This window comes from Chaetodon auriga, chromosome 22 (genome assembly GCF_051107435.1).
Source record: "Chaetodon auriga isolate fChaAug3 chromosome 22, fChaAug3.hap1, whole genome shotgun sequence".
Lineage (NCBI taxonomy): Eukaryota > Metazoa > Chordata > Actinopteri > Chaetodontiformes > Chaetodontidae > Chaetodon > Chaetodon auriga.
This window is the reverse complement of record NC_135095.1, coordinates 7,172,743-7,195,907: the sequence shown is the minus strand read 5'-3', so window position 1 is coordinate 7,195,907 and position 23,165 is coordinate 7,172,743. Positions and strand designations below refer to the sequence as shown.

Below are 23,165 nucleotides of genomic sequence, written 5' to 3'. Positions count from 1 at the left end.
TATAAATCGTTCTATATTTAGCCCACTGTATTGGCTTAGATGCACACTGCACACAAAGTTTAAAACGCTGAAGTAAAGATAAAGAAATGTTCTGTTCATTTGGAGCGATAATTGACTCTATTACTATATCTAGCATTGCTCGTCCGCTCCAGAGGGCTCGCAGCCTGGCACCCGTCTCTGAACGCGAACAGAATATGGATTCCATCTCATCTTATTATAATGACTTTGGAAAGCAAATTAATTGCTTTAACAAATTTCGTTTTTTTTTTATACAATGAAGACCTGCCAGATATCACTTCCACGGGGCTGTTTTTCTCAGCAGACAGATCACAAGCAACCAACTTGGCATTTCATAGTCCTTGCAGCTATAGCAAAGTTCAAGCTGCGTCTGAAGTGCATATAAATCCCACTGACAGAAGAGAAGCAGCAGCAGCAGCCTCAGTTACCTGAAATGACCTGAGGTTTAAGTATGTTTTTGAATGCATAATAATCCCATTAAAGCAGTTGATTACTGATTCCATTATTCATTCATGTTGCTTAGGCTAATGCAGCTCTTCTAATAGAGTAATACCCTCCACAGGCAACTTAATCACTACAACAGAACCAGCTCCTACGTGATGACCGAGTTATCCTTCCTGTCATTCACATTCAGGTAACCTCACTTGTTTTAACATGAGGTGTCACTCCTGATGTGTGCCATCGCCAGACACTTATTCTACTGGCTGGTTTCCTTCTGATCTTTTATTTTTAATGATGCGGTATTTCTGGTCATTTCCCACCGATTCGGCCGCTCCTCCCACAGCTGCTTCATACCCTGAACTTGCTGCTCTCAAGCTCCATACACGCTGTGCTGTCTTTTCATCACATATCTTCTGCTTCAGTTCTGCTTCCTCAAACCTCCTCTGGCCCTATGTGAGCGTTTCATCCACCTCCTCTTATTCTCCACTCCTTTTAGATCATTAGTCTTCTTTATTACTACACTATCCTTTCTTCCAATGTCCTTCCGTCTCTCCTGTCTCCTGTTCTGTCATCCTCTCAGGGGATATGGGGGTTTCTCAGAGAGAGCCCAGAGTCTTTATTCCCATTGTGGCTTCTGTCTGGCTTCTTCTTTCCCACCTTACTCTGCCTTTCTCTCTTTCAATGTGTCTGTCTCTTTCTTAGTTTGACCGTGACCTGAATAAGCTTTTTGGAGACTACACCACCTCACTGAACTAGATACAGTTACACACATGTAAACACTCACAGAGAAACACAGGAACCTGTATATGATCTAATGACTTTGCCATTCAAATACCCGGACGTCCACCATATCACAGATACACACAAGAACAAACAAAATCAAAGCAATATTGTTTCATGATATGTGTAGGTCCCGTATTCCAGGTCTAATAAACCTTGGGTACACCTACTCAATAAACAAGATAAAGAACTCACACACACTAGCAACGCTAAAGATATCGCTGGCTGGAAAACAAAGAGGCTATTTTTTTTTCTGTGGTGACTAATCTGAAATTAGAGTCCATGTGTGACTGTAAACACCAGCAAAAGAAAGAAGAAAGAATGACGCCCCGAGAGAGATGCAATTCACTTTTGCGATAACCACAATTATGTTACATTGCCCTTATTTTCTCCTAAGGGTCAATCATTTCTCCGGAGACAAAGAAGAGGCAGTTCTGGGGAAACTCATTTTCACTCACCAATCCATGAAAGCACAATGAGCTGGAGTGTGAATGCTGGAGTGGCCGGGCAGTGCAAGCAACCCTTTCACCTCACTGGGACTCCTCTCATTAAATGTTAATGCCAAAAACGCTGTGCTAATGGAGCTTTAAGGGCTTGTTACACAGGTAGAACACGCCTCATTCATTATGCAGAGACTGGAAGGGCCGAATCACAGACTACTCCAGGACTAGTCACAGGTTTAAAGAGAGACGTGTCGTAAATGTCAAGATGATAACTTGGAAGTAAAAACAGAGAACTCTTGCTGTGTCGTCGTATCCTTTTCATGCCGCTTTGTTCACTGTTGGGATGTTAAACATGCTGTTTAGATCTATACTACTGCATCTACATTTAAATAAACGTCCTATTCTCTTGGCCTTTCGTGCACTTCTCGTTATCACATCAACCACCGCAGGACTCTTCGCTGTGTGTGTGTGTGTGTGTGTGTGTGCAGCCGTGCTTAGCAACGGACCAGGAATATTCTTGGAAACGTGAGGAGCTAGAGGAGACAACTGGGCATGCTCAGATGTTCTCAACAGGTCGCTGAGCACAGTGCTACAGGTACCTGCATCTCTCTCTCTTTGTGTCCTTCCTCTCATGTTTTCTCCATCACGTCTTTCCCTCTGCATTACTACTGATCCATCCAATTTACGTGTGATGACGATTTGTTACAGAGCGTGAAGAAAAGCACATGCTTGCACAATTCCCCAATCTCTCTCTAACACACACAAACACACACACACACACACGCTTACACACTGAAGGGGAGCATCAGCAGCTTGTATTCTCTCTGTGCTTCTCTAAGAGGGCTGCCCTAATTCTTCTTGACAAGGGCTGGGAGAGCCAAGAGAACATCGCACACACACACACACACACGCACACGCGCACACACATACCACTATCCATTTACACACAGACATGTGCAGCGAAATACAAATCAGTCATGGACAACACAGAGGCACACATCTGTGCTGGTGGCATTTTACCTTAATTGCCTTTGTCACTGATTTCAGTGCAGTCTAGTCCAACTCGCCCGTAGTTTCTCCCATAAACACATGTCACTGGACTCTGAATACCCATAACTGTCAATATGATAAAGGTCTTTACAGACAGAGCAGGTGGGTGGGAGGCTGAGATAAAGACAAAAAGATGTTATTTGTCTCAAAGCACTTTTTTTTTACTATATACGCTTAGTCACTTCATTCTTTTACTGCAATGTCAGTGTCAATAAATGGGACATGCTCAGATGGTATTTGTCAAACAGCCAAATTGTGTGTGTGTGAGTGTGAATAATTCTGTTACAGAATATTGCACAGTGTGTGTGTAAGCATGTGTTTGTGTTACTGTTTTAATCAGGTTGCTAAGAGCTAATATAGGAAAAAGGAAGGCGGAAGAGAGAGGTATTCCCCTTTTTACTCCCCTCACACGGTATTAAACTCTGGACCTCTCCTTTTTCTCCGTGTGCTGTGGCATTCGTGCAACGTTATCAACAGGATGCCAAGTGTGTGTGTTTGTGCATGTGGGAGAAAATGGAGAGACATGCTTGGGCGTGCAGGCTGAGGCCAGGGGCTCCTACACGAGAGAGAGGGGGAGACAGACAGAGCGGGAGGCAGCATCCCTGGAGGAATTCAAACAGCCTCTGTGCTATGTGACCGGGATGGAGATGACTTCATTAGGCCAGCCAGTTTCTCTCTCTCTCTCCCCTCTGTCTCGGTCTCTCTCTGGCTGTGAGGGTGATTTACTGTATGTCAAGTAATCTCACTTGTCAAATAATCTAAATCTGCGTTGCACTGACAATGTGAGATCTTGGTGTGCAGCATTGCGCCTCTCCTTTGTGAGGAAAAATCAGATACAGCCAAATTCTATCCAGGTGTCCCACCCAAAATGTCAAAAAAAAAATCTAATTGAGCTAACAGAGTTTAGAGGAGAGTGTTTTTTTTATTATGTCCCACAGGAGGCAATCTACATCTGAGTGAAAATAAAATGTCAGCATCAAATGTGATCTTATTTTATGTGCGTGTGTGTGTCACTTGCACTGAAAATGTCATCAGCCGTCTGACTGATGGTCGGCACACCAACACACATATCTAAGAAATGTGTGTGCATGCGTGAGTGTTTAAATGCATGTGTGCGCATTCTGTGTGTGTCAGTTAATGTGCAGTCCTTCAGCTGAACTGCTCCCCAAGGCTCTGTGCTGTACATCTTGGTGGCTATTGATGAATCGAGTTGCTATTAGGACTTTCTCAGATGGCCCACTGAACAGAGCTTTTAACACCTGCTTGACCCAGAGGTCAGCAGGTCTCACTGCTCATTTAGTCTCCAGGAATATTCTAAAAATACCCAAGAAGGATGTCTTATGTACACTTCATCTCTCACACTGCAAATCCAACAGAAAACCCATATGAATTCACAGCTGTGGTAGAATTCTGCAAATATTCACCATTTTCTGCATAGCATTTGTCAAAAAACCAACTTTTCAGGTATTAAGCATGGAGAAAGCAATAGTAAGTCCCTAACTTGCAACCACGCGTCTTTGACTCAGGTCAGCTTGCCTTTGTATGCTGATGTGAAAGGAGTGTTTGCCTGTGAGTGTGTCCTTGAGTCCATGCTTTATCACCTGCATTTTAAAATAACACTACAGCTGTCTAACCTTGAGAGTAAGGTCAGCGTGTAACACCTATCACTGCTCCACTTATTACTTCTGCATGTAGTGGAGTGATACACAGCTGGTTTGTGTACGTGTGTGTGTGTGTGTGTGTGTTTGCGCAGCCCTTGACCTTTGCCAATGACTCGCTGTCCCTGTCCGTCAGATCTTTATCAATCCATTTTCTCACCGCCGCTATACATCTTGATGTATGGGGTAAAGGCATTGTATCACAGTGTGGTTTGCGTGTGTGTGTATTCTCAAAATGTGTGCGGCGTGCGGTGCAATTAAACACACATGTTGTAACACAGCGCACATAGCGTCTGGTGAGTTGAGTAACAGTAGGAAGGGGGTCGATAGTAATTCCCCGCGACTGCAGTAACTTCCACCGAGTGCATAAATCTTTACTGACCTAACTAGAAAAAGCCTAAACCTGATTACAGAATAAGAGTACGGCCTCCCAACACACAAAAATGCGCAAGACACACAAGACAATGGCATCAATTCATGGCAGCTCAGAAAGGGTTTCTTCAATATAGCTTTGTCTCGCTGATTGCCAGCACCTCTATGCTCTCATCCAAAATCATTTGCGCTCCCTGCTGTTAAGAACCACATGTAAACAGACAGAAAGAGTTAGCGGCTGTCGTCATCGCGCGCACTCATGCACACATCCTTTTGTGCTTTTGGCTGGCATTGAACCAGCGCGCAGCAGGCGACCCTGTCTTTCCTTCAAAGCAATGGTTGTCAGTGGCGTCTTCAATAAGAGAACCATAATGCGAGCTCTAAGGGGCCAAAAAGGTCAATGCAATCACTTCCCATAGACAGAGTGGGAGTGAGTGACCTGAAAATAGATAGCGGGTCGGGAATGACTTGCAGTGTTTAAGGGCAGGCTTGCAGGGTAAATGGTTCACCCCTGATGCTTGAACTGAAATGAAAGGCTGTGAGGGGGAGTTCCTCTGTAGCTGCTGTACAAGAGAAATTTTAAAATGTGAATCAGTGCAATCCACATCAATGACGTCCACAATTGGCACTAGATACAAATTTAGAGTCGTATCTTGAATGGAAGAACAACATTAGCTTTACTTTATCTCTTAAAAAAAATACCTTGACACTGAATACTTCTCCACTAGCAATGCCTCATGCATCAATATGTGTAACTCTGACCAGCACAGAATAGGAAATATCTGACACTGATCAGGCCGTCACTGGCCACAGGCAATCATGCTGAAAACCAGACGATTCCGGTCACCGACCGATTGACTGGTGCATCTGCATCCTGGAATCCAGAAAAAAAAAAGAGAAATGTCAAGCTTTTCCTTTACTTTTAACTGAATTGCTCAAAGTCTGTATCTGTTTTTGTCAGATCCAGCCTTACACAACCTACATTTATCCAACCTACTTTTCATCTTTTCCTTGGCTGTGGCCCAATAGCGTGAAGTGTTTTCCCCCTCTCTGCTTCCCAAGGTGAGATTCAACCACATCACTGTTTTCATATTACTTAAGTCCATCTCTCTATCTGTGGTTATTTGTGCTCTCTCTAACTGTCTTGAACAATGGAGACATGAACTTTGCTCTAAAGTCAATACAGAGACTGAAATGCACAGCAGTCAATGGGAAAATCAATATGTTTTTCTTCATTTGTGGAAAGACTTTTAGGCTTTGGACTGAAATGCACATTGTAGATAATGCAAATGCCCCCATGATTTTGGCAAGAGTCCAGTAGTCTGCACCACATCTTCACTAAATCCAGATTAACATTCTCCACAGTGGATCTATAAAGGCTTCAGACAGTTTGTTTAGACCCATCACAAACTGAAAGCCTCCACATTATCACCTAATACCGATATAATTGACTCCCTGTGTATTTTATTCGTTAAAATATCACAGGATGTATCTGTAGGTCTCGGCTTCGGCCTGATTAAACAGTCCATCCCTTCATATCTCAGGTCTCAGTGGGTTGTAGATTACATCTATTTGTATCCGGCAGCCACATCTCAGCGCTCATGGTGGTGTAGTATTCCTTTCAACATCGACATTACAGTGACACACTGATCACAGTGCATGCTGAAGATTTTGTCCTTTGTCTCATATACATGCACCAGCCTGCAGCCGAACTGTTCTGACCTCCTATGATGCTCTTGATTGAAATACAAATATTGGCTTTTGGCAGCTTCACTCACAATTCTTTTCGCAGGATGTCATCCTTAAAAAAAAATAAAAAATCCATGGTGTTTGCAACCTACGTCGAGCACTGGCTTAGGCAGACTTGTTTGTGTTGATAAAACAAAGAAAACTGCCATATGAACAAATTCCTTTAGCGAACAAAGCTATACAGACTTACCACAAAAAGAACTCACAAAGAAGCAAAAGACAGCTGACAGGGTCACAGCGTGTTTACATCAAACCAATACACACACATGGCCACAGCCACGGAAACACAAACACAAACAGAGTTCTTACAATAAAAGACCGCTTGTGTAGGCAACATGACCTGCAGACAGACAGACACACTATTCTCTGGGTAGAAATTAGTGAGTCATGCCAGAAAAGTGACAAAAGGGCAAGTAAGGAATAATATGGGTATGGGAGTTTGCAGCTGGTAGTGAGAGATCAGATGCAAATGTTAAGAAAATCTGCATCCACAATCAATAAGAGGAAACGCTGAGTTGTCCCAAGAGATAAGCCTAAACTGCCATTACGTAATGGGTATTTTAACTCATAATTGGCATGACAAGAAACACCTAAAGCTGCAGGACTACTTGCTTGAAGCTAATATGATGACACATTTTTTGAGTGAATCCATTAGGATCACAGCAGTCGCGTGTCCCAGCCTTCAGGCCTGCACAAATATGACCTCGTTTTCAAATTTGGCCTCTTTTTTCCCAAACCAGCCTTTACTGAACTTGGTAAGGAACAATTTGTATACACATGGACTTGCTGGCAGAAAGTAGAAGATCTAAATCTAAGCTGCCTAATATGGGGAGACAATATGACTTGACTGTCACTCAGACTGGTCATACCCAGGACCATGTGTTCTCTTTTATCTGCAGGTTGTAAGAACGCCTACATGCAGGACAAAGCCAGGCCTAACCATGCAAAAAAGCACCTGTCTCCCTTTTTTTTTTTTCATTTATGTCACAATCAATTTGTAGTGGCAACAGTGGATGCTGGAAAGAGATGCCTCTATTAATCCTTACCATCGCCTGACAGCGGAGAGAAGGTAGACAGGGGAAGGAGGAATCTGAGAGTTATTACTGTCAACAGTTACGATGTCGGCTGACAGTGCTGGGATGCATGGCAAGACAGAGAGAAAGACAGTGAGAGAGAGAGAGAGAGAGAGAGACGGAGAAAGATGTGTCAAGCAGTCTGAAAGACATTGGGAGGGACAAACAGTTTTGATTCTCCTTAAAAGCCTGAACCTTTTTATCTCTCTCAGTCACTCTTCTGGGGCTTGTTTGTGTGTGTTATTTCTTACTTTGGGATCACTCTTAAAGGAAAAGGACTTTCTGGAGACTACAGACTACATAAACAATGTGAAATGAAGCAATTGACCCATAGACTGTATAAAATATGGACGTCGTCTCTGTGACGTCACCCATAGGTTTCTGAAGAGCCATCGTGGGCAAAGAGGTGGAGCATGGTTGGAGCTGAATGAAGCCCCGTTGCTGAAACCTAGCAGCTAGCTGCCACTCAAAGCAGCCATGCCCATAATTATGCATAACTTTATGCCTTAATATAATTAAACAACTGAGATACACAAAAATTCACCCCCATACAGTTGTCATGATCGGGAATATCAGCCATAGAGATCAAAACCTTTTTTTTGTACCAGGCTGCAAGCATTTGTATTTCTGATGTTAAGTTGGACATTTTAAAATGGAGGCCTATGGGGATTGACTCACTTTTGGAATCAAGCCTCAAGTGGCCATTTGAGGAACTGCACAGATCGCAAAGTGTGCCGACTCCCAAAACACACTATATATATTTTTGCAATTTTAACTTGAGACATTCCCTGCAAACACATACTTTCTTCAACTTTGCTCTAAGCATGTCACTCATTGGAAATATGAGAAGTGTTTTTTGTGCGCGTGTGTCTGTGTGTGTGCATTAAAAACAGCTAACAGCCCGTGTGTTGGCCTGATCGATGACCATAATGGAATATTTGGGCTTAAGGCCATTCACAGCAGAGTCCCCTGGTAACACTAAAGTGCATCAGGGAGTAATTTATTCTTCTGCGACTGTTGAGAGTGTGGGTGAGAAATGGTTTGTGCGTACGGTCATTCACATATGTACACCTACACAGTATGTGTGAACATACTTTTATGTGCGTGCGCCTTTGTGCGACGCAGTAGGGCAGAGTTGGTAGCATATTGATCCCAGCTGATACCTTGAGTTCTCCCATCGATCAGCAGAATGTCTCCAGCTCACTGCTGAGTCTTAGCAATGCTCTTACTTCATAGCCCCATAGCATCAGAGCATTATCCGAATTAGCTGGAGATACAGGCTAAGAGAAGAAGTCAATATCCCTGCAACAGTTATGCCACCGCCGACTATCCAACATGAGGAGAGCTACTTCAAATCTGCTCCAAGTGTGTCAGCCTCTTTTCCCTCTCTTTTGCTTTCTTCTCTCTCTCTGCCTCATTTGGAAAATCTCCATTTTAACAAGCCATTCAGTCTTAAAAAGGCTTAATAAGTATGAATATGAAACTAAAAGTGAAAATGAGAGATGACTGTCACTTGCTGGCAAATGTCAAACAGGTGACGACATCTTAAAACCAGAATGTACGGTCAAAGTATTCCGGGAACACTGATTTGCCTTGGAAAAAAGCCAAATCAACATCTCATCTTTGCAGATTTTTGCACTCAAACATAAGACTTTGGACTAAACTAAACTTGTTCAGACTGAAACCTTCTTCTCTCTCTCATCCTCGATCAACTGTGAATGACAGTGACTATCACTGTAGGCACATTACACAGAATCGACACTGTCCGAAGCCACCACCCATTCAGATCGCTCTCTCCTAAGTCATCGTCTCCTCAGTGAAATTTCTCACTCTCACACCCCCCCCCCCCCCCCCCCCCCACACACACACAGAGGGGAACTTTAATAAAAGTAGTAACCATGGTGATATTGTACACTGCCCGTTGTGTCCGCTTACAAAAACAATGAAAGTGTGCACGCAGGCACACACCTGGCGGTAACCATGGCATTCCCGCTCTGCCTCAGGTTGAGGGTGGGAGGACAGCTACCGAAACATGTAACCCCCCCCCTTGCCCCCCTGGGGTGGCTGAGGAGCTGGGTGACTCAGGCAAACTCTGCCAAACATCTTCATATATTCTTTTTCGCAAAAGACGACATGATCTCTCTGTTACTAAGGAGATAACACCTCCTGGAGGTGCAGTATCTGAGGAGCTCAGGAAGCTGTTTCTGTCCATTCCTCTAACATGAAGATTTTTGAAAACAGCATCAGGGCAATCGATGCCATTTCCACACATGTGAAAACAGCACCAAAATACACTGTGCATTTAAGTTCAATCAAATTTAGACCATTTCATCTAGGGGCCAATTGTGCAGCACTCATTAAACCAGCTCCTGGAAACTGAAATGATGCATGACTTTACGCAGCGTGTTTGAAGCCAAATCCACTTTTAATACCAAAATCTACAATTTACATTCCAATTCATCCCAATCTGACCATTAAAACATCATGTTTGAGGGAAAAAAAGCAATCAAAACCACAACTATGCACCAGCGGTAAGAGGAATACTGCCAAAATGAACACAGCAACAATATAAACATGCAAAGGGATTTTCAGTTCTATCCACCCAAGCCCTGAGAAGGAAAGTGACTTTCTAGATCCCATGAAAAGTTTCCGAGACGATTTCTGTTCACCATTTGAAGAACTGCAGGCGAGACACATTCAGATATCATCAGACAAACAGGCGCACTGCACGGTCTACTATTAACGCTCACATCAACACAGACGAAGTCCAACACACTGAATCCTACTGAGTGTTTGAGCATTTTAACAGTATATCTCATGTAGACATCTGTCAACACCTCTGGAAATAAGACCAGGCTGGATCTGCACAGATAAGACTTGATGGTATCACTGCTGAAAAGAAAAAACTGTAACCTATTTTACAATGATAGTGCAGCTTCAGGCGTGTGACGCGGAAGCATTCATCTTCAAGCTTTTTTTTTCTTTGCATGATTTATTTTCTCTATTCTAAGCATTTAAATGTGTGTTCAGCAACCTCTTCGTGGTTAAAAAAGCATCACGGACATGACCTATTTCCTCTGATGGCAGTGACACATTTAATTGGATTCCCATCCAGGGGGGCTCCTGAGAACATGTGGCTGACCTGTGAAGCATCCAGCATGTAGCCCACTGTGGCTCGCCAGTCCGGCTGAAATGAAACAACACATTTTCTGCATTCCTCACCCTGCTTGTGTACAGAGGAAAACCAATCCCTGAATGAGAAAGAAAGACCCTTTCAAAGAGGGTTAAATACGCAGCAGCCTGCTCACCCCCTGCTTTCTCTGTCTGTTCCCATCACGTCACATAACAAACACGCACTCGCGCGTTCACACGCTGTAACAGCCAGCAATGCCTTTAATGCCTTTTATTTGTTTTGATACGGCAAAAATGACGCCTCAGTCTTGACAGGCGACCGACCAGGAGCGACCAGTGTCTGCAGCCAAACACGGCAAATGACAGCAACAACTCTAAAGAGGCGCAACATGCATGCATGCACACACACACACACACACACACACACACACACACACACACAGTATGAAAATGTCCACATAATTAGGAATAAACTCACTCTTTCGCATCCTCGTGCGGTTTGCAGACACAACGACGGGATTCCCACACAAACCATACAGTGTCTTTAACATCAAATCATCAGTTTACACATTGCACATCCTACTATTTCTATCTCCTATGGCATCACTATATTGCTGTATACTTGTCTATGGTTTTTAATTGTGAGTGTATATCCGACATAGTGTTTGTGTTAGCCATAAAACACATTTTTCTCTGATTATTACAGTAAACAAGCTAATGCATGTAATGTTAAGGACATACAGTAGCGTGAGGCTATGCGTCTCTGGTACTTCAAAGTGAGTTTGAACAGACCTGATATGGGGCTTAAACGTTACAGTATTAACTTAGCATCCACATATTACATGCAAGTTTGCTGTATTAGTCCTGTGTAGGTGTTATAATGATTAACTAGCTATTATAGCTGGATTTAAGAGTGCTGAAGTGGAATAAAAGTGGCAAACTGGCATCACATCTCTCCAAGTTAGCTAGCGTTGCTAATCTTTTAGGTAATCTTACAGCAATAGTGCTACGACAATTTTACGTTCAATCGCCAGAAATGGCGTAAATGTGACATTTTTCACGCAGTTTTCAGTGTCGTAGCCTTTGGCAACACGTTACGATGAAACTAAACAGAAACTTGGACAGAGTTAAAGTACAGGTGACTTCCAGCTGCGCTTCACAGCCCGGTGTTTTTCCGTAACCCTGTTCGACTAAAACTAGGTTAGACAGACACATTCTCCTACCTGCAGGACACTGTGATTTCAACTTTGGTGGCCGGAATAGACGCGTTGAGCGGGTCGAAGTCGCCTATCGACGCCATGTTTAAAAAACTGTTGTTCATCCTGTCAAAAAAAAAAAACCACGGGGTTTTGCTTTGCCTTTTCCGTTTTTTGCTGTGGTCCAGCCCCTTTTAATGAGCGACGAAAGAGGACGGGGGAAAACTGTGAGTGCGCCTCCTCGGCGAGAAGTGGAGCAAAGGTGCCAGAGAGAGGGAGGGAGAGGCTGCGAGATGTGATGTCACTCCTCCCTCTCTCCTCCTCTGTGTGTGTGTGTGTGTGTGTGTGTGTGTGTGTGTGTTTCTCTCCTCTCCTGCTCCCTTCCCTCTGTCTTTATGCCTCTCTGCCATCTCCTTCCCCTCGCGCTGCCTGCCTCTCACTCTCTCAATTCACTTCACTGCAGTTGACTTCAGTTCATTTAAAATTCAGTGCTTCAGATTTACTGGCATGGAAGTAATAACAATGATACAATCATCAAGAAAATAGGAGAAATTTGCCATGAAAAGTCTTTCCTGTGTGTGTGTGCGCGCGTGTGTGCCTGCATGCACACATTTCCCCTGCCCTCAATACTCTCATTCACATCAGTTTACTTCAGTTCAGTGTGGGTTTCTGGCATGAAACACTCCTTCTTGCATGGCCAGATTATGCCTTTAGGGGACCTGGGGCAAAAAATGCCCCTGATGATGTCACCAGGTTTATTTCAGCTGAGCCTTGCCTGTCTTGCAAATAGCAGGTGTGGAGTTTGAAATATGTTACCTGACAGGAAGTGTCAAACGAAAGACATTATTGATTTGCACCGTTCCATTGGTGCACGTGGTGCGGTGCATTCAGTCCTTCTTCCACACACACTCCTCTGGTCTCAGTTGTCTGTGAGGAGATTATTATTATAGTATTAACATATCTGTGTATGTGTAGAAACACTAAGAAGTCTCTGTTTCCTCTCTTCTCTCTCTCTCTTTCTCCACGCTATGAGAATAAGCATCTGATATAATTAACTGAAAGGGAGACCCTCCGCTGGTAGAGAATACAATGACAGCATGATGAATGTGAGGGAATCGGGAGGAGAGTCACATAACGAGGACATTATGTGTGTGTGTTTCCATAAAAAACCTACAGTATATGAACTGTTTCGCTCTCTGTGTGTGTTTGCGGAGAGTCTGTTAGAAAACATGGAAAGAAATGACTGATATAGTAGCTCTGTATGTGTGTGTGTGTGTGTATGTGTCTCTTCCTCACAAGTATCCTAAACCACCCTGCTGGTGAAAGAGAAAGTGCCTGCTTACTTTTGCTGCGCGCAGTGTGTTGCCATAAGTGTGAATGTCTTTGTGTGTGTGTGCAAGCATCATGTTTAGACGAGAAGAGTCATAGGAATTTAAAATGACGCATCTCAGTATTACTCAGTGTGTTTACTGGTAAACGATGTCTCTAAATATAGCTGGCTTACAGACACACAAGCACTGACACGCCCTGGGACAGATGTAGGGCATGGTGGGGAAAAACCATCAGGGCACCTTTGGGCAAACATTATGCCACTGCTCCATGACCACATGGGTGGGTGGGTGGGTGGGGTGGATGGTACCCACGTACAGTGGGCACAGACAGAAAGACAGAAGCTGTTTGTGTGAGAGAGCGTCACATCATCACCAGCTGACTGTAACGCCACGCAAGCGGGGGCCTGTGCACAAGGGGGCATGGGGTGGCACTGACCACCCCTGAAATCTGATTGGCTACTCCAAATGCCACCCCATTGTCAGATCTGCCTAGTGAGAGACAGGACCTTAGTTTGGACTCAGTGCCTGATGAGTACTTTTTAATGTGCATTGTTTTCTTCTGTACACAGCTACTTTTTTTTTTTTTTTTTGACTTTTTAGGCAGTTAAAGAAAATGTATGGAAGCTTTCCGTTATATTTGTATGGTACCACTGTGTTGTTCGGACTATTTATTGTTTATATGTTTTAAATTCTTTCACTTCACAGCTGAGTTCATGTTAATTTACAAGTGGTCACGGCAAAACTTTGCCTCTTACTTAATACAACATTAATAGCTTTCTTTTGAATCTTGAATGTGGTCAGGATGTGTAATCCATCCTCCCTCCAAAGAAAGTTGGAAAAATACACCCACGCTGTCTGTAATACCTCTTTTGCTGATTGAATCAGTGTCACAGTGATGGATGGCAAACACCACTCCGCAGCTTTGTTGCATCTGGAATAATAAAGATGACTTTGACTTTTAGCTCTTTTCAACTGTCATAACGACTGCTTGTTTGTCACATCTTGCTTCATATCGCTGGGTGTTTGCGAGTGTGAATTCTTATGTTGCTGCACTGTGACTGAATGCACTGTGTCGTTCGGCGCCACAGGTGGAGGCTGCTGAGAGCGGCCCTGATGGATGTTTTCCTGCGCCTTTAACTGATGTGAGCTACTCAGACTGTCAGGACAAGGCAGCAGCAGGCAGGAAGTACTGTGTTCCCTGTCATCCCCTGAAAACAAACAAACAAACCAACAAAAAATAAAAACTGATCAAGCTTTAGCTGCAGGTCTTGTCCCTCTGTGTGTAATCACAGGTCTCTGCTTCACAGAAGACCAGGACTTGCAAAGAAGCAGAGGACTGGAGAACTGAATTTCAGCCATGCCAGGGAGATGATGTCAATCACTGTAAATAGGTGTAAAGTCACAGAAACAAAGAACGTGACTTGATATAAATAGGCAATACTGCTTCATATTTCTGTCTGGACAGGTTTTTGGATGCATATATACTCATGTATCCCTCATGTTTCAGTCCATGCTGGAAGAATGTTGATGGCCATTTATCATAATTTAGCTACTGAATCCCTGAGCATGCAAACAACATGAAGCCATTTTTTACAAATGCATTTCTTCGTAATGACCAGACACAGGCATGATGACAATCTCATGCATCTATATGAAAAGACCACAGTACATTCACCATGAATGTGTTCGCAATTATGGAAATAATACAATATGATATAAATAGATAGATATAATAGAAATATTTGTTGAGTTTTTCATGCATCCCTTTTACCTGAAATGTGTGGTATGATGTCTTTTATATCAGGGCAGTGCATTTACTTCTTTACATCTAATGTTTTCAGAAACGAAACGATGCATCCAGGACACAGATAAGTAGATCCAGGCACTCCATGCACTTGATTACATTCTGCATTTCAAATGTGTTTTAGTTAAGAAAATGTTCATATTTTTTAGCTATTCTGGAGCTTTTGATCGTGATCTTCGTCAGCAGGTGGAATCGTCATAAAATTGTAAATGTGCAGACTTTCGTTTTTAAATCTGAGGGCCAAGTTCATTCTGGACCTTGGACACAGCAGACAGAGAAAACAATCTCACTCCAAGGTCCATTTCATAGCTGTTCTGGAGCTTTTGATCATCAGTATGCTTTAATTTGAACTTTTTGCGTTAACTGATGAAGCCAGCTGGGGGGAAAGTCAAAATACAGCTGTCTTATTTGCATTTGAGCCAACCTGTTAAGATTAAAAGCCAGTTTGGGCATTATTCAGAAGAGATGCTGTGCAAGATACAGAGTGTTATAATGTGTTATATACTGGGCGTATGCTGGATTTGGACACATGGTATGACAAACATGATGTGACATGTGTCGCTCCGTGAGGCTGTATACTTACAGTATGCTGTACTATGATGTTCAGCAGGTAATGTGTTTAGCATGTCAGCATGCTAACATTTGCTAATTAGAAGCAGGCAGAAAGTACAGCTGAGGCTGATGGGAATATTATTAATTTTGCAGATATTTGTGGCAGATGTATTAGGAGCATGAATGAATGAATGTTTCATGGCAGCCCATCCAATAGAGATATCATGTGGTGGTCAACACTGCCGTCCGTAGATCTGCACCATTAGCATGGTCATTTGGTCAATTACAACCAAGCCTGTGTTTTCCTGGTGCCCAGTTAGCTCTAATTTGTAATGTGCTCATGACTCTCCACTACACAGGGTTCAACTGGAGGGCTCCCTGCATTTAATAGTTACTGACTCTTTCCACACACTTGAGACTGACATGCTCTTATATGGAGAGATCTTCCTTCTGTCTAATGTATACAAGAGCACACACTTCACATGCTCACTATGGCTGCTGCTATCAGCTACATCTCTCTCTCTTTCACTGTCATTTCCTCCTGTTCACATACATGTTCAAGATCTCCTGCGTGGTGTTCATCTCCCTTAGCCCTCCTCCTCCTCCTCCTCATGCTGCTCTTTTGGTTGAGACTTAAAAACTAAAGCTGATTCAGTAAATGAAACACAGATGTCATATCTTCCAAAGGCACTGCCCTCTAATTTCATGCTAAAACGCTTTTGGCGGCGTATTAAAAATGTTGCTCTTTCCAGTCTGTTTTGCTTGATAACTGAGATCCGCCAGGAGGGGACAAGGTTGATTTCTGTAGCCACATTAAGAGAGCGAGCAGCAGTATCACGGCTCATCAGTTCTGGTCATAAAGCAGCAGTGCTGGTATTTTTAGCCGAAGGATTCACTCTGTGGACGTTCAGAGATATGAGCCGGGGTGGTGAATATTGACCCTGTCCTCCTGAGCCTCATTGCCGCTCAGATAAACGTCCTTAACTACCACTTGGCTGTCTCTGCCTGTTTTCCCCTCACCTTATCTCTTCCTTCTTCCCTTTTTTCTGCTTCTGTCTCAGCCACATCTTCTCCCATCTATTCCGCTTTCGTTTCCATATGGCTGTCAGACAAATAAAATGCAAATTAGGTGTGTTTTTGTCATACCGCAGGTTGAAGCATATAGCTTGGTGAATGTCTGAAAACAAAAGATTCTTGCTGCTAATGATGTCCATATTTATTTCATGATTTCACCCAGACAACAATGACATGCACAGTAAAATCCTCTAATGCACCAACTAATGGCCAAACAATGGCGGAAAGATCATCCAAAGTACATCATTATATTTTCGACAAATGCATTTTTATGTATGTTTTTATGTACTTTCTTCAAACAAATACTGTAGCCTCCACACAAACAGGGCTAAATCTCATCCCAGGCCATTTCACATAGAAATTAACCTGTATTGATTTCAATCCCTCAGTAAATACAAAGCACCTGCAGCTGTACAAATCACATTATTCGGATGGATTTAACTGGGAAACAAGAGCATCCGGTGGAGCCATCACCAATCAATGTGCTCACTGAACAGATTAGTGGAGGATACATTATCCAAACTCATCATAGATTATGCCACAATTAAACTGAAAGTGGAACTCTCAGCCCACGCCCGCTGTGTGAGGAGTCATTATCGATTTCTGGTGGAACTTGATCATCTGGCTTGTGCGCTGGTGTGCCAGGAATATGAGTATCGTTTCATTCCCACAGACGGTAAACATCCGGAAAAGCTGGAAAGACAGAGACGAGGCAGTCAAGTATGAAAGAATTTGTTTCCCTATTGATCCCAATAGATTTCTGTGACTCAGTCACCTGACCGGTCATTAGCCTGGATTGTAAAATTGAACAAATAGATGACTGTGAGCAGAGATAGTTTCAGTCAGACTCAGGGTAGGCGTACACAGGGTCACACTGGAGTGTTTACTGTAAAGGGAAGGGAGTTTCTGGTAATAGTCATAATCATGCAACTTTATGATTTTTTTTTTTTTAGAGCTGATTAGAAAAATAGCCATATTAAGGCAATAGATTGTGACCGCTATCATGATTGTTTGTTATATGAAGCTACACCCAGGGATGCTAGAATATGCCAGCTAAGCTAAATTAATCCTCTGTTTAATGTGCAAAGAATGAAATATAGAAAGACAGCTTGTTTTGCTGTGTAGTGAACTTCAGAGGTGGTGATTGGTGGCTGAGCAAGAGGCAACCACTGGGTTCACACTGATAAGTGTGAAAGATGGCATTTCCTCGAATGGCCACTTGAGACTGGCTCCAAAAGTAAATCGATCCCCATAGACCTCCATATTAAAATGCCCAACTTGAAATAAACAGAAATAAACAGCATTTTACAGCATGGTACAAAAAGAGGTTTTGCTCTGTATCACTAATTTCCCTGTTCATGACTACTGTACTGGGAGGAATTATTGTATAACTCACTCAATGAATTTATATTAAGGCTTAAGGTTATGCAGTGACAGCTAGCTGCTAGGCTTTATCAACCAAACTTGGTCGAGCATCAGTACTACTAAGCTGCTAAAGAAAATACTACTTATACAATAAACCAAGAAACTTCGTTAGTTAACTACCGAATACTTTATGCAACCAATGTGATCCTCTCTCACATGCATTTGCTTTTATGTGAGCATACACTAAGGACAACGTCACAAGCTGATTTCCATGCTGACAATGTTATGACATGACGCAAAATGAAACCCACTTAGCAAAATGAGAAATAATCAGCTCCCTGTCAAAAACAGCAGAGAAAATGAGGAAATAACTTATGTTAATTAGGTTGAATGGTGCATTGTGGGTGTGTGTTGTGTCATCTGAAAGCAGTCATTAGTTTAAAGTACAGGAGAAAAGAAGCGCGCACAAGGTAGCGTGAGGCAACCACGAGTCAACGCTCTGCTCCTGCGAGGCCAATTAACACTCTGCTGCTCTCAGTACAGCCGAACATTAAATATTGATCCTTCCATCACTATTCACATTAATTTGTGTCTTCAGGGGGAGTTTCTTACCCTTTTCCACCTCTCTCCATTTCTGTCTGCGTCTACTGCGCTGGACTAAATCATAGGATACAATATTACTGCCTGAAGTTATAATTAAAGGAGGACTGAAGCCAGCTGCAGATAAATGATGATTTAGTGAGGCCAGAGAGGATCCAGAGACTATGTAATTTGCTGTCAGGTTATATACAAGAGACCCATATACTGGAATAAGGTGTCTAGTGAGGCTGTCTGCTGATTTTTCTTGAGAAGCAGTGCTCCCCTATCCTCCTCTTCACAGAAGTATTTGGAGGATGCTTGGAGGTAACCACAGAGTCACAAAAAAAAAAGAATACAAATGAAAACAGGAAATGTTAAACAGCCTGCCTGCAGCTGTCTTCATTAAACATCTCCTACAATTAGACTGCGTCATCAAAGTTTTCACTGGGGAAACAAAAAGCTCACAAATACCAAAGTTACCACAATATCATATCCAATATGATTACTTGTCATTATACAGTACTACCACCATGTGGTCATAATGCTTTAATACATTGCCAGCAAAAAAATAAATAAAATGCAGATGGAACACTTGTAAAAACCATGTTTTATTTTAAAATGTATTTTCACATTGTGTCTGACATTTCAATGACGAGAGAATCAGCAGGAGGAAAACAACAGTCGTATTTACACAGGAGCAAATTTACAGTCAAATTTCAAAATAAGATACAACTACAATTAGAGGGATAATTAAGACCTTAAACAGCATCTGATTTATTATCGAAAATGAATACTTACAGCTCATATTATTTTTTGGGGGGGATTATTTATCTCAAAATTCAAGTGTAAGTCAATTTGTAACTACTTCAATCCCGTTTTTATACTACATATCTATTATACAATGGGGAAAAAAGTGATTTAAAGTTGTAAAAAGTTCGATTCTTCAGTGCAATTATTTGATCCCGTTGATTTTTAGCATCGCTTACAGTGTCTGAGTCCAAAATTCAAACCAGAGCAGCAAATGTTTTTTTAACGAATTTAAAGGACACTCATGATAAAGTAGTTCATGATAATGAACTATCCTTAGGGATCGTCCGCATTGATCAGATATTGATTCAGCAGTCACTACCCACAGTTCAGGATTTATTACAGGCACTGGTTACACATCTCCGATTATGGAGAAATCCATCCCATTTATTCTGTACAGTCCTCGTCTGTGATGCTAAGAGGCATTAGATGGAAATGAGTTCGACATCTCATTGATAAGGAAGACAGCAAAGTCAAAAATCAGGAAAAGAAATAAATAAATAATAGCATTTCAAATTCATATTCCAAAGACTGCACAATGTTTGATATGATTAACTGCTGCATGTGTGCAGTTCACAGACACTAAGACAGCAGAGGTGAGCAATACATGGAGAAAACTGAATGAGAACTTATCACATTTGGATTGAAAACACACACACACGCACGCACGCACGCACGCACGCACGCACGCACGCACGCACGCACGCACGCACGCACGCACACACACACACACACACACACACACACACACACACACACACACACACACACACATCTTCCAGGAACAGATGTTTGCACAAAACTTGTCAAATCTCATAACTTAGGAATTACAAGGTGCTTGATTCTGACTGACATCTTTTCAGCTATGCAACTTTTGCATAGTTTGTTTCGTTTCCTAAAATCACTTGCTGCCAGGGTCGTACTTCAGCTTTTGGAGCTGTTGCACAGCCAAGACAAAGTAAATGCTCGGTGGGCAACCTTTTCATGTGAAGAATCAAAATCGTGGAAGTGAGAGAACGTTTGCTGGAGATCTCAGAGATGCAGGTCGGAGAAGCCAGAGGGGAGTCGAAAGGAAAGTAAAACCACTCAGCGGTGGAGACGAAAACACTTGCGGCTACAAATGCTTGGAAACTGTCAGCGGATCAACCAGAGAATACTGAAACCAGACGCCCAGCTGCTATTTGTGACTGCTGACAGCACATCATTGACTGAAGCTGTTTGGGAAACACTGAGACACCTGAACGTTTTAACCTGAATGCAGCAGCCATGTTGCCTGGTGTGAAAATGTCGATTCACAGATAAAAGCAGGGTTGGCTGTTTTTCTCGAAAAGCTCGGACAAAGCCAAGACCACAATCTGACCTTTTGACATCTGTTTTACCATCTACAAAATTATTATACCAGAGCCTACAAAAAACAACATATCAAATTTGAAAAACAGCTGTAAAAACCAAACTGTAGTCAGTTACTGCAAGCTAGCGAGTTAAGGCTAGCTGGTGAAAGCTAATTTAATGTTTTCCTACCCTTTTCCTTGCATTTAAAATCTTAATATTTGAGTTTGTTAGACCACATAAATAAGGCAGTAGCTAACTTGGATATTAACAGAGACAAGGTAACACCAGTTGAACTAGTGCTGCTAAAGGCTAACTAGCCTAGCAAAGCAGAGTAGAAGTAACTGCTGCCTCAGCCTCAGAAACTGAAATTATTTACATGATTTGATGAGTTAAGCTCCGATTCCACAAAGTTGGGACACTAAAATATGTAAAATAAATTGAACAGCGTGTTACTGACAAGTTTTACTAAGGAAAAGATCAGCAAGTGATCACATTCTGCTCTATTTACGTTTTACACAATGTCCCAACTTTTTAGAAGGAGAGTTTTACCTTTAAATCCTATATTTAAAGGTATATAATTACAGATTACTTCATGCAAATGGATATGAAAGGCTAAAGGAAACATTTTGTTTGTAGTCTGCGGGACTATTGTTGTTCAACCATGATGACACAGTTTCAGAGAGACATAATATCAGTCAGCAGTTAATTCAATGAACACTGACTTAATGCTGACAAAAAGACTGGAAGAAATGCAGAAATGTGAAGAGGAAACGGGAAACGAAAAAGGACCCTGTCAAAGGAGCACAGATGTATTATTTAGAGGCCTCTGATGTTCCACTAGGTTTGGCAGTAACAGTTGAAGAATAAGACCATTGCAGTTTCAGTAGTTATTTGGTCCTTGGTTACAGAGAACACACACACACATACGCAAAATGAGCAAAGACAATACACATCGCATGAACACACAGGATACACTCACGGTTATTGCTTGTGAGCAGGAGATCTCCATGTCTTGTCTTGGGACACGGACTTTTTCAGTGATCTTAAATTTGATGGACAGCAACATTGTGCAAGAAAGCAAAGCATTTAACCAAAAGCTGTTTGTTTTTTCCTCAGCATCTCCGGCAAAAGTCACAATATGCAAAGAAGGTATCCATGTTGTTCAGTACTGAACTGAGGAATGTAGAAAGCACAGGAGAGACGACTGGATCGGCCGACACAGATCCACAAATCCATAGTTTTACTTTCATTCTACTGTTTTCTGCTGCCGTTCCGAAAGATGCTGTCCAATGCAGCTGTTGTGTCATCCTTGGAGCGCTACTGGAGGCTCGAGTGGCTCCACTGTGATCTGTCTTGACCTAAAATATCAAGTAAAGTACACTCAGCTCAATGGACTGAAAGCAGTCACATCTAATTAGACTTCCCTGAAACTGATCCCTGTGCGCCATCAGTGAAGGATCAGTGTGTTAAGATTATTTTTCAATCTTTCAAACACACTTGCAGTCCCCAGACCCACTCTGGGCTCCCATCAAACACAAGTCACGGGTGGCGGAGTTGCACCACAAATGATTCACTACGATTGGACAAAGGCGATCCTCCATTTCAAGTGTGTTTGTTGATTATGAGGAAGCAGACGTCAGTGGACTCCCTCCTCCAGAGATCCTTTGGCTTCCCAAATCTTCACTGTGCGGTCACTGACAAAAAACATACACACACAGGAAAAAGTTCAACAAAAACAGCTCATCATACTGCAGATTAAGTATGTTTGAATCCTATCACTATAGGCTTTAATCAACAAAGCGTAAGGTTTGTGGCTCACTCTGAGGCAGTGAACAGTTGGCTGCTGTTGGTGGCCAGACCGTTGATGGGACTGTCGTGCCCCCGGACCTCGCCGAGGGGCGCAAGTGAGTCGGCGTGCCAGAGGCGCAGCAGCCCTCCTCTGCATCCGCTGAGCAGCACCGGGGAGCCTGGCACCACACCCAAAGCGCTAACCCAGTCTGTCTGAGCACTGACAGACTGCTGGACGAAACAACAGCCAGAGTTTATTCTGTATCTCAGATCCGATTGTGGCTTTTAACAAGTTTCAGCTGATTGAACAGAAATTTGGAGAGAAAAAAGCTTCTGGCTCCTGAATGTATGCCATGCCACCGTGCCAACATACCTGTATCAGTTGTTTACTGGCTAAATCCCACTTCTTGATGTAGTAGTCTCTGGAGCCACTGTAGAAAACATCTCCGTGCACGGCCAGAGACTCCACACCATCCTGATGAGCGGGATCGAACGTGTGGCTGGAGCTGATGCTCCCCTGAGCTCCTTCTGCCACCTCAAACATCTGGAAAAACAAACTGTTTATTGCATACACATAGACACTGGATTTTATTTCCAGCTATGTGTGCGCGCATCTGTCTC

At 42.7% G+C, this 23,165-nt stretch overlaps 2 protein-coding genes across 6 annotated transcripts in view; both read right to left on the bottom strand.

Annotated features, from left to right (window-relative positions):
• The window catches only part of LOC143314965 (copine-8), a 66,542-nt gene extending 54,377 nt beyond the window's left edge, over positions 1–12,165 (bottom strand). Inside the window, exon 1 of the mRNA XM_076722334.1 lies at positions 11,940–12,165. Coding sequence (XP_076578449.1) covers positions 11,940–12,037 — 98 coding nt within the window. The 5' untranslated portion in view covers positions 12,038–12,165. The remainder of the gene's footprint in view (positions 1–11,939) is intronic.
• A 7,044-nt stretch (positions 12,166–19,209) lies between these two features.
• Positions 19,210–23,165, bottom strand: part of LOC143314848 (kinesin-like protein KIF21A) — a 31,173-nt gene continuing 27,217 nt past the window's right edge. For 4 of the 5 annotated variants that reach the window (XM_076722082.1, XM_076722084.1, XM_076722085.1 and 1 more), the window contains 3 exons: positions 22,918–23,088; positions 22,576–22,775; positions 19,210–22,450 (listed from right to left, as the gene is read on the bottom strand). In XM_076722082.1, coding sequence (XP_076578197.1) covers positions 22,393–22,450; positions 22,576–22,775; positions 22,918–23,088 — 429 coding nt within the window. In that variant the 3' untranslated portion in view covers positions 19,210–22,392. The remainder of the gene's footprint in view (positions 22,451–22,575; positions 22,776–22,917; positions 23,089–23,165) is intronic. The other variant, XM_076722083.1, reaches the window with a different exon arrangement.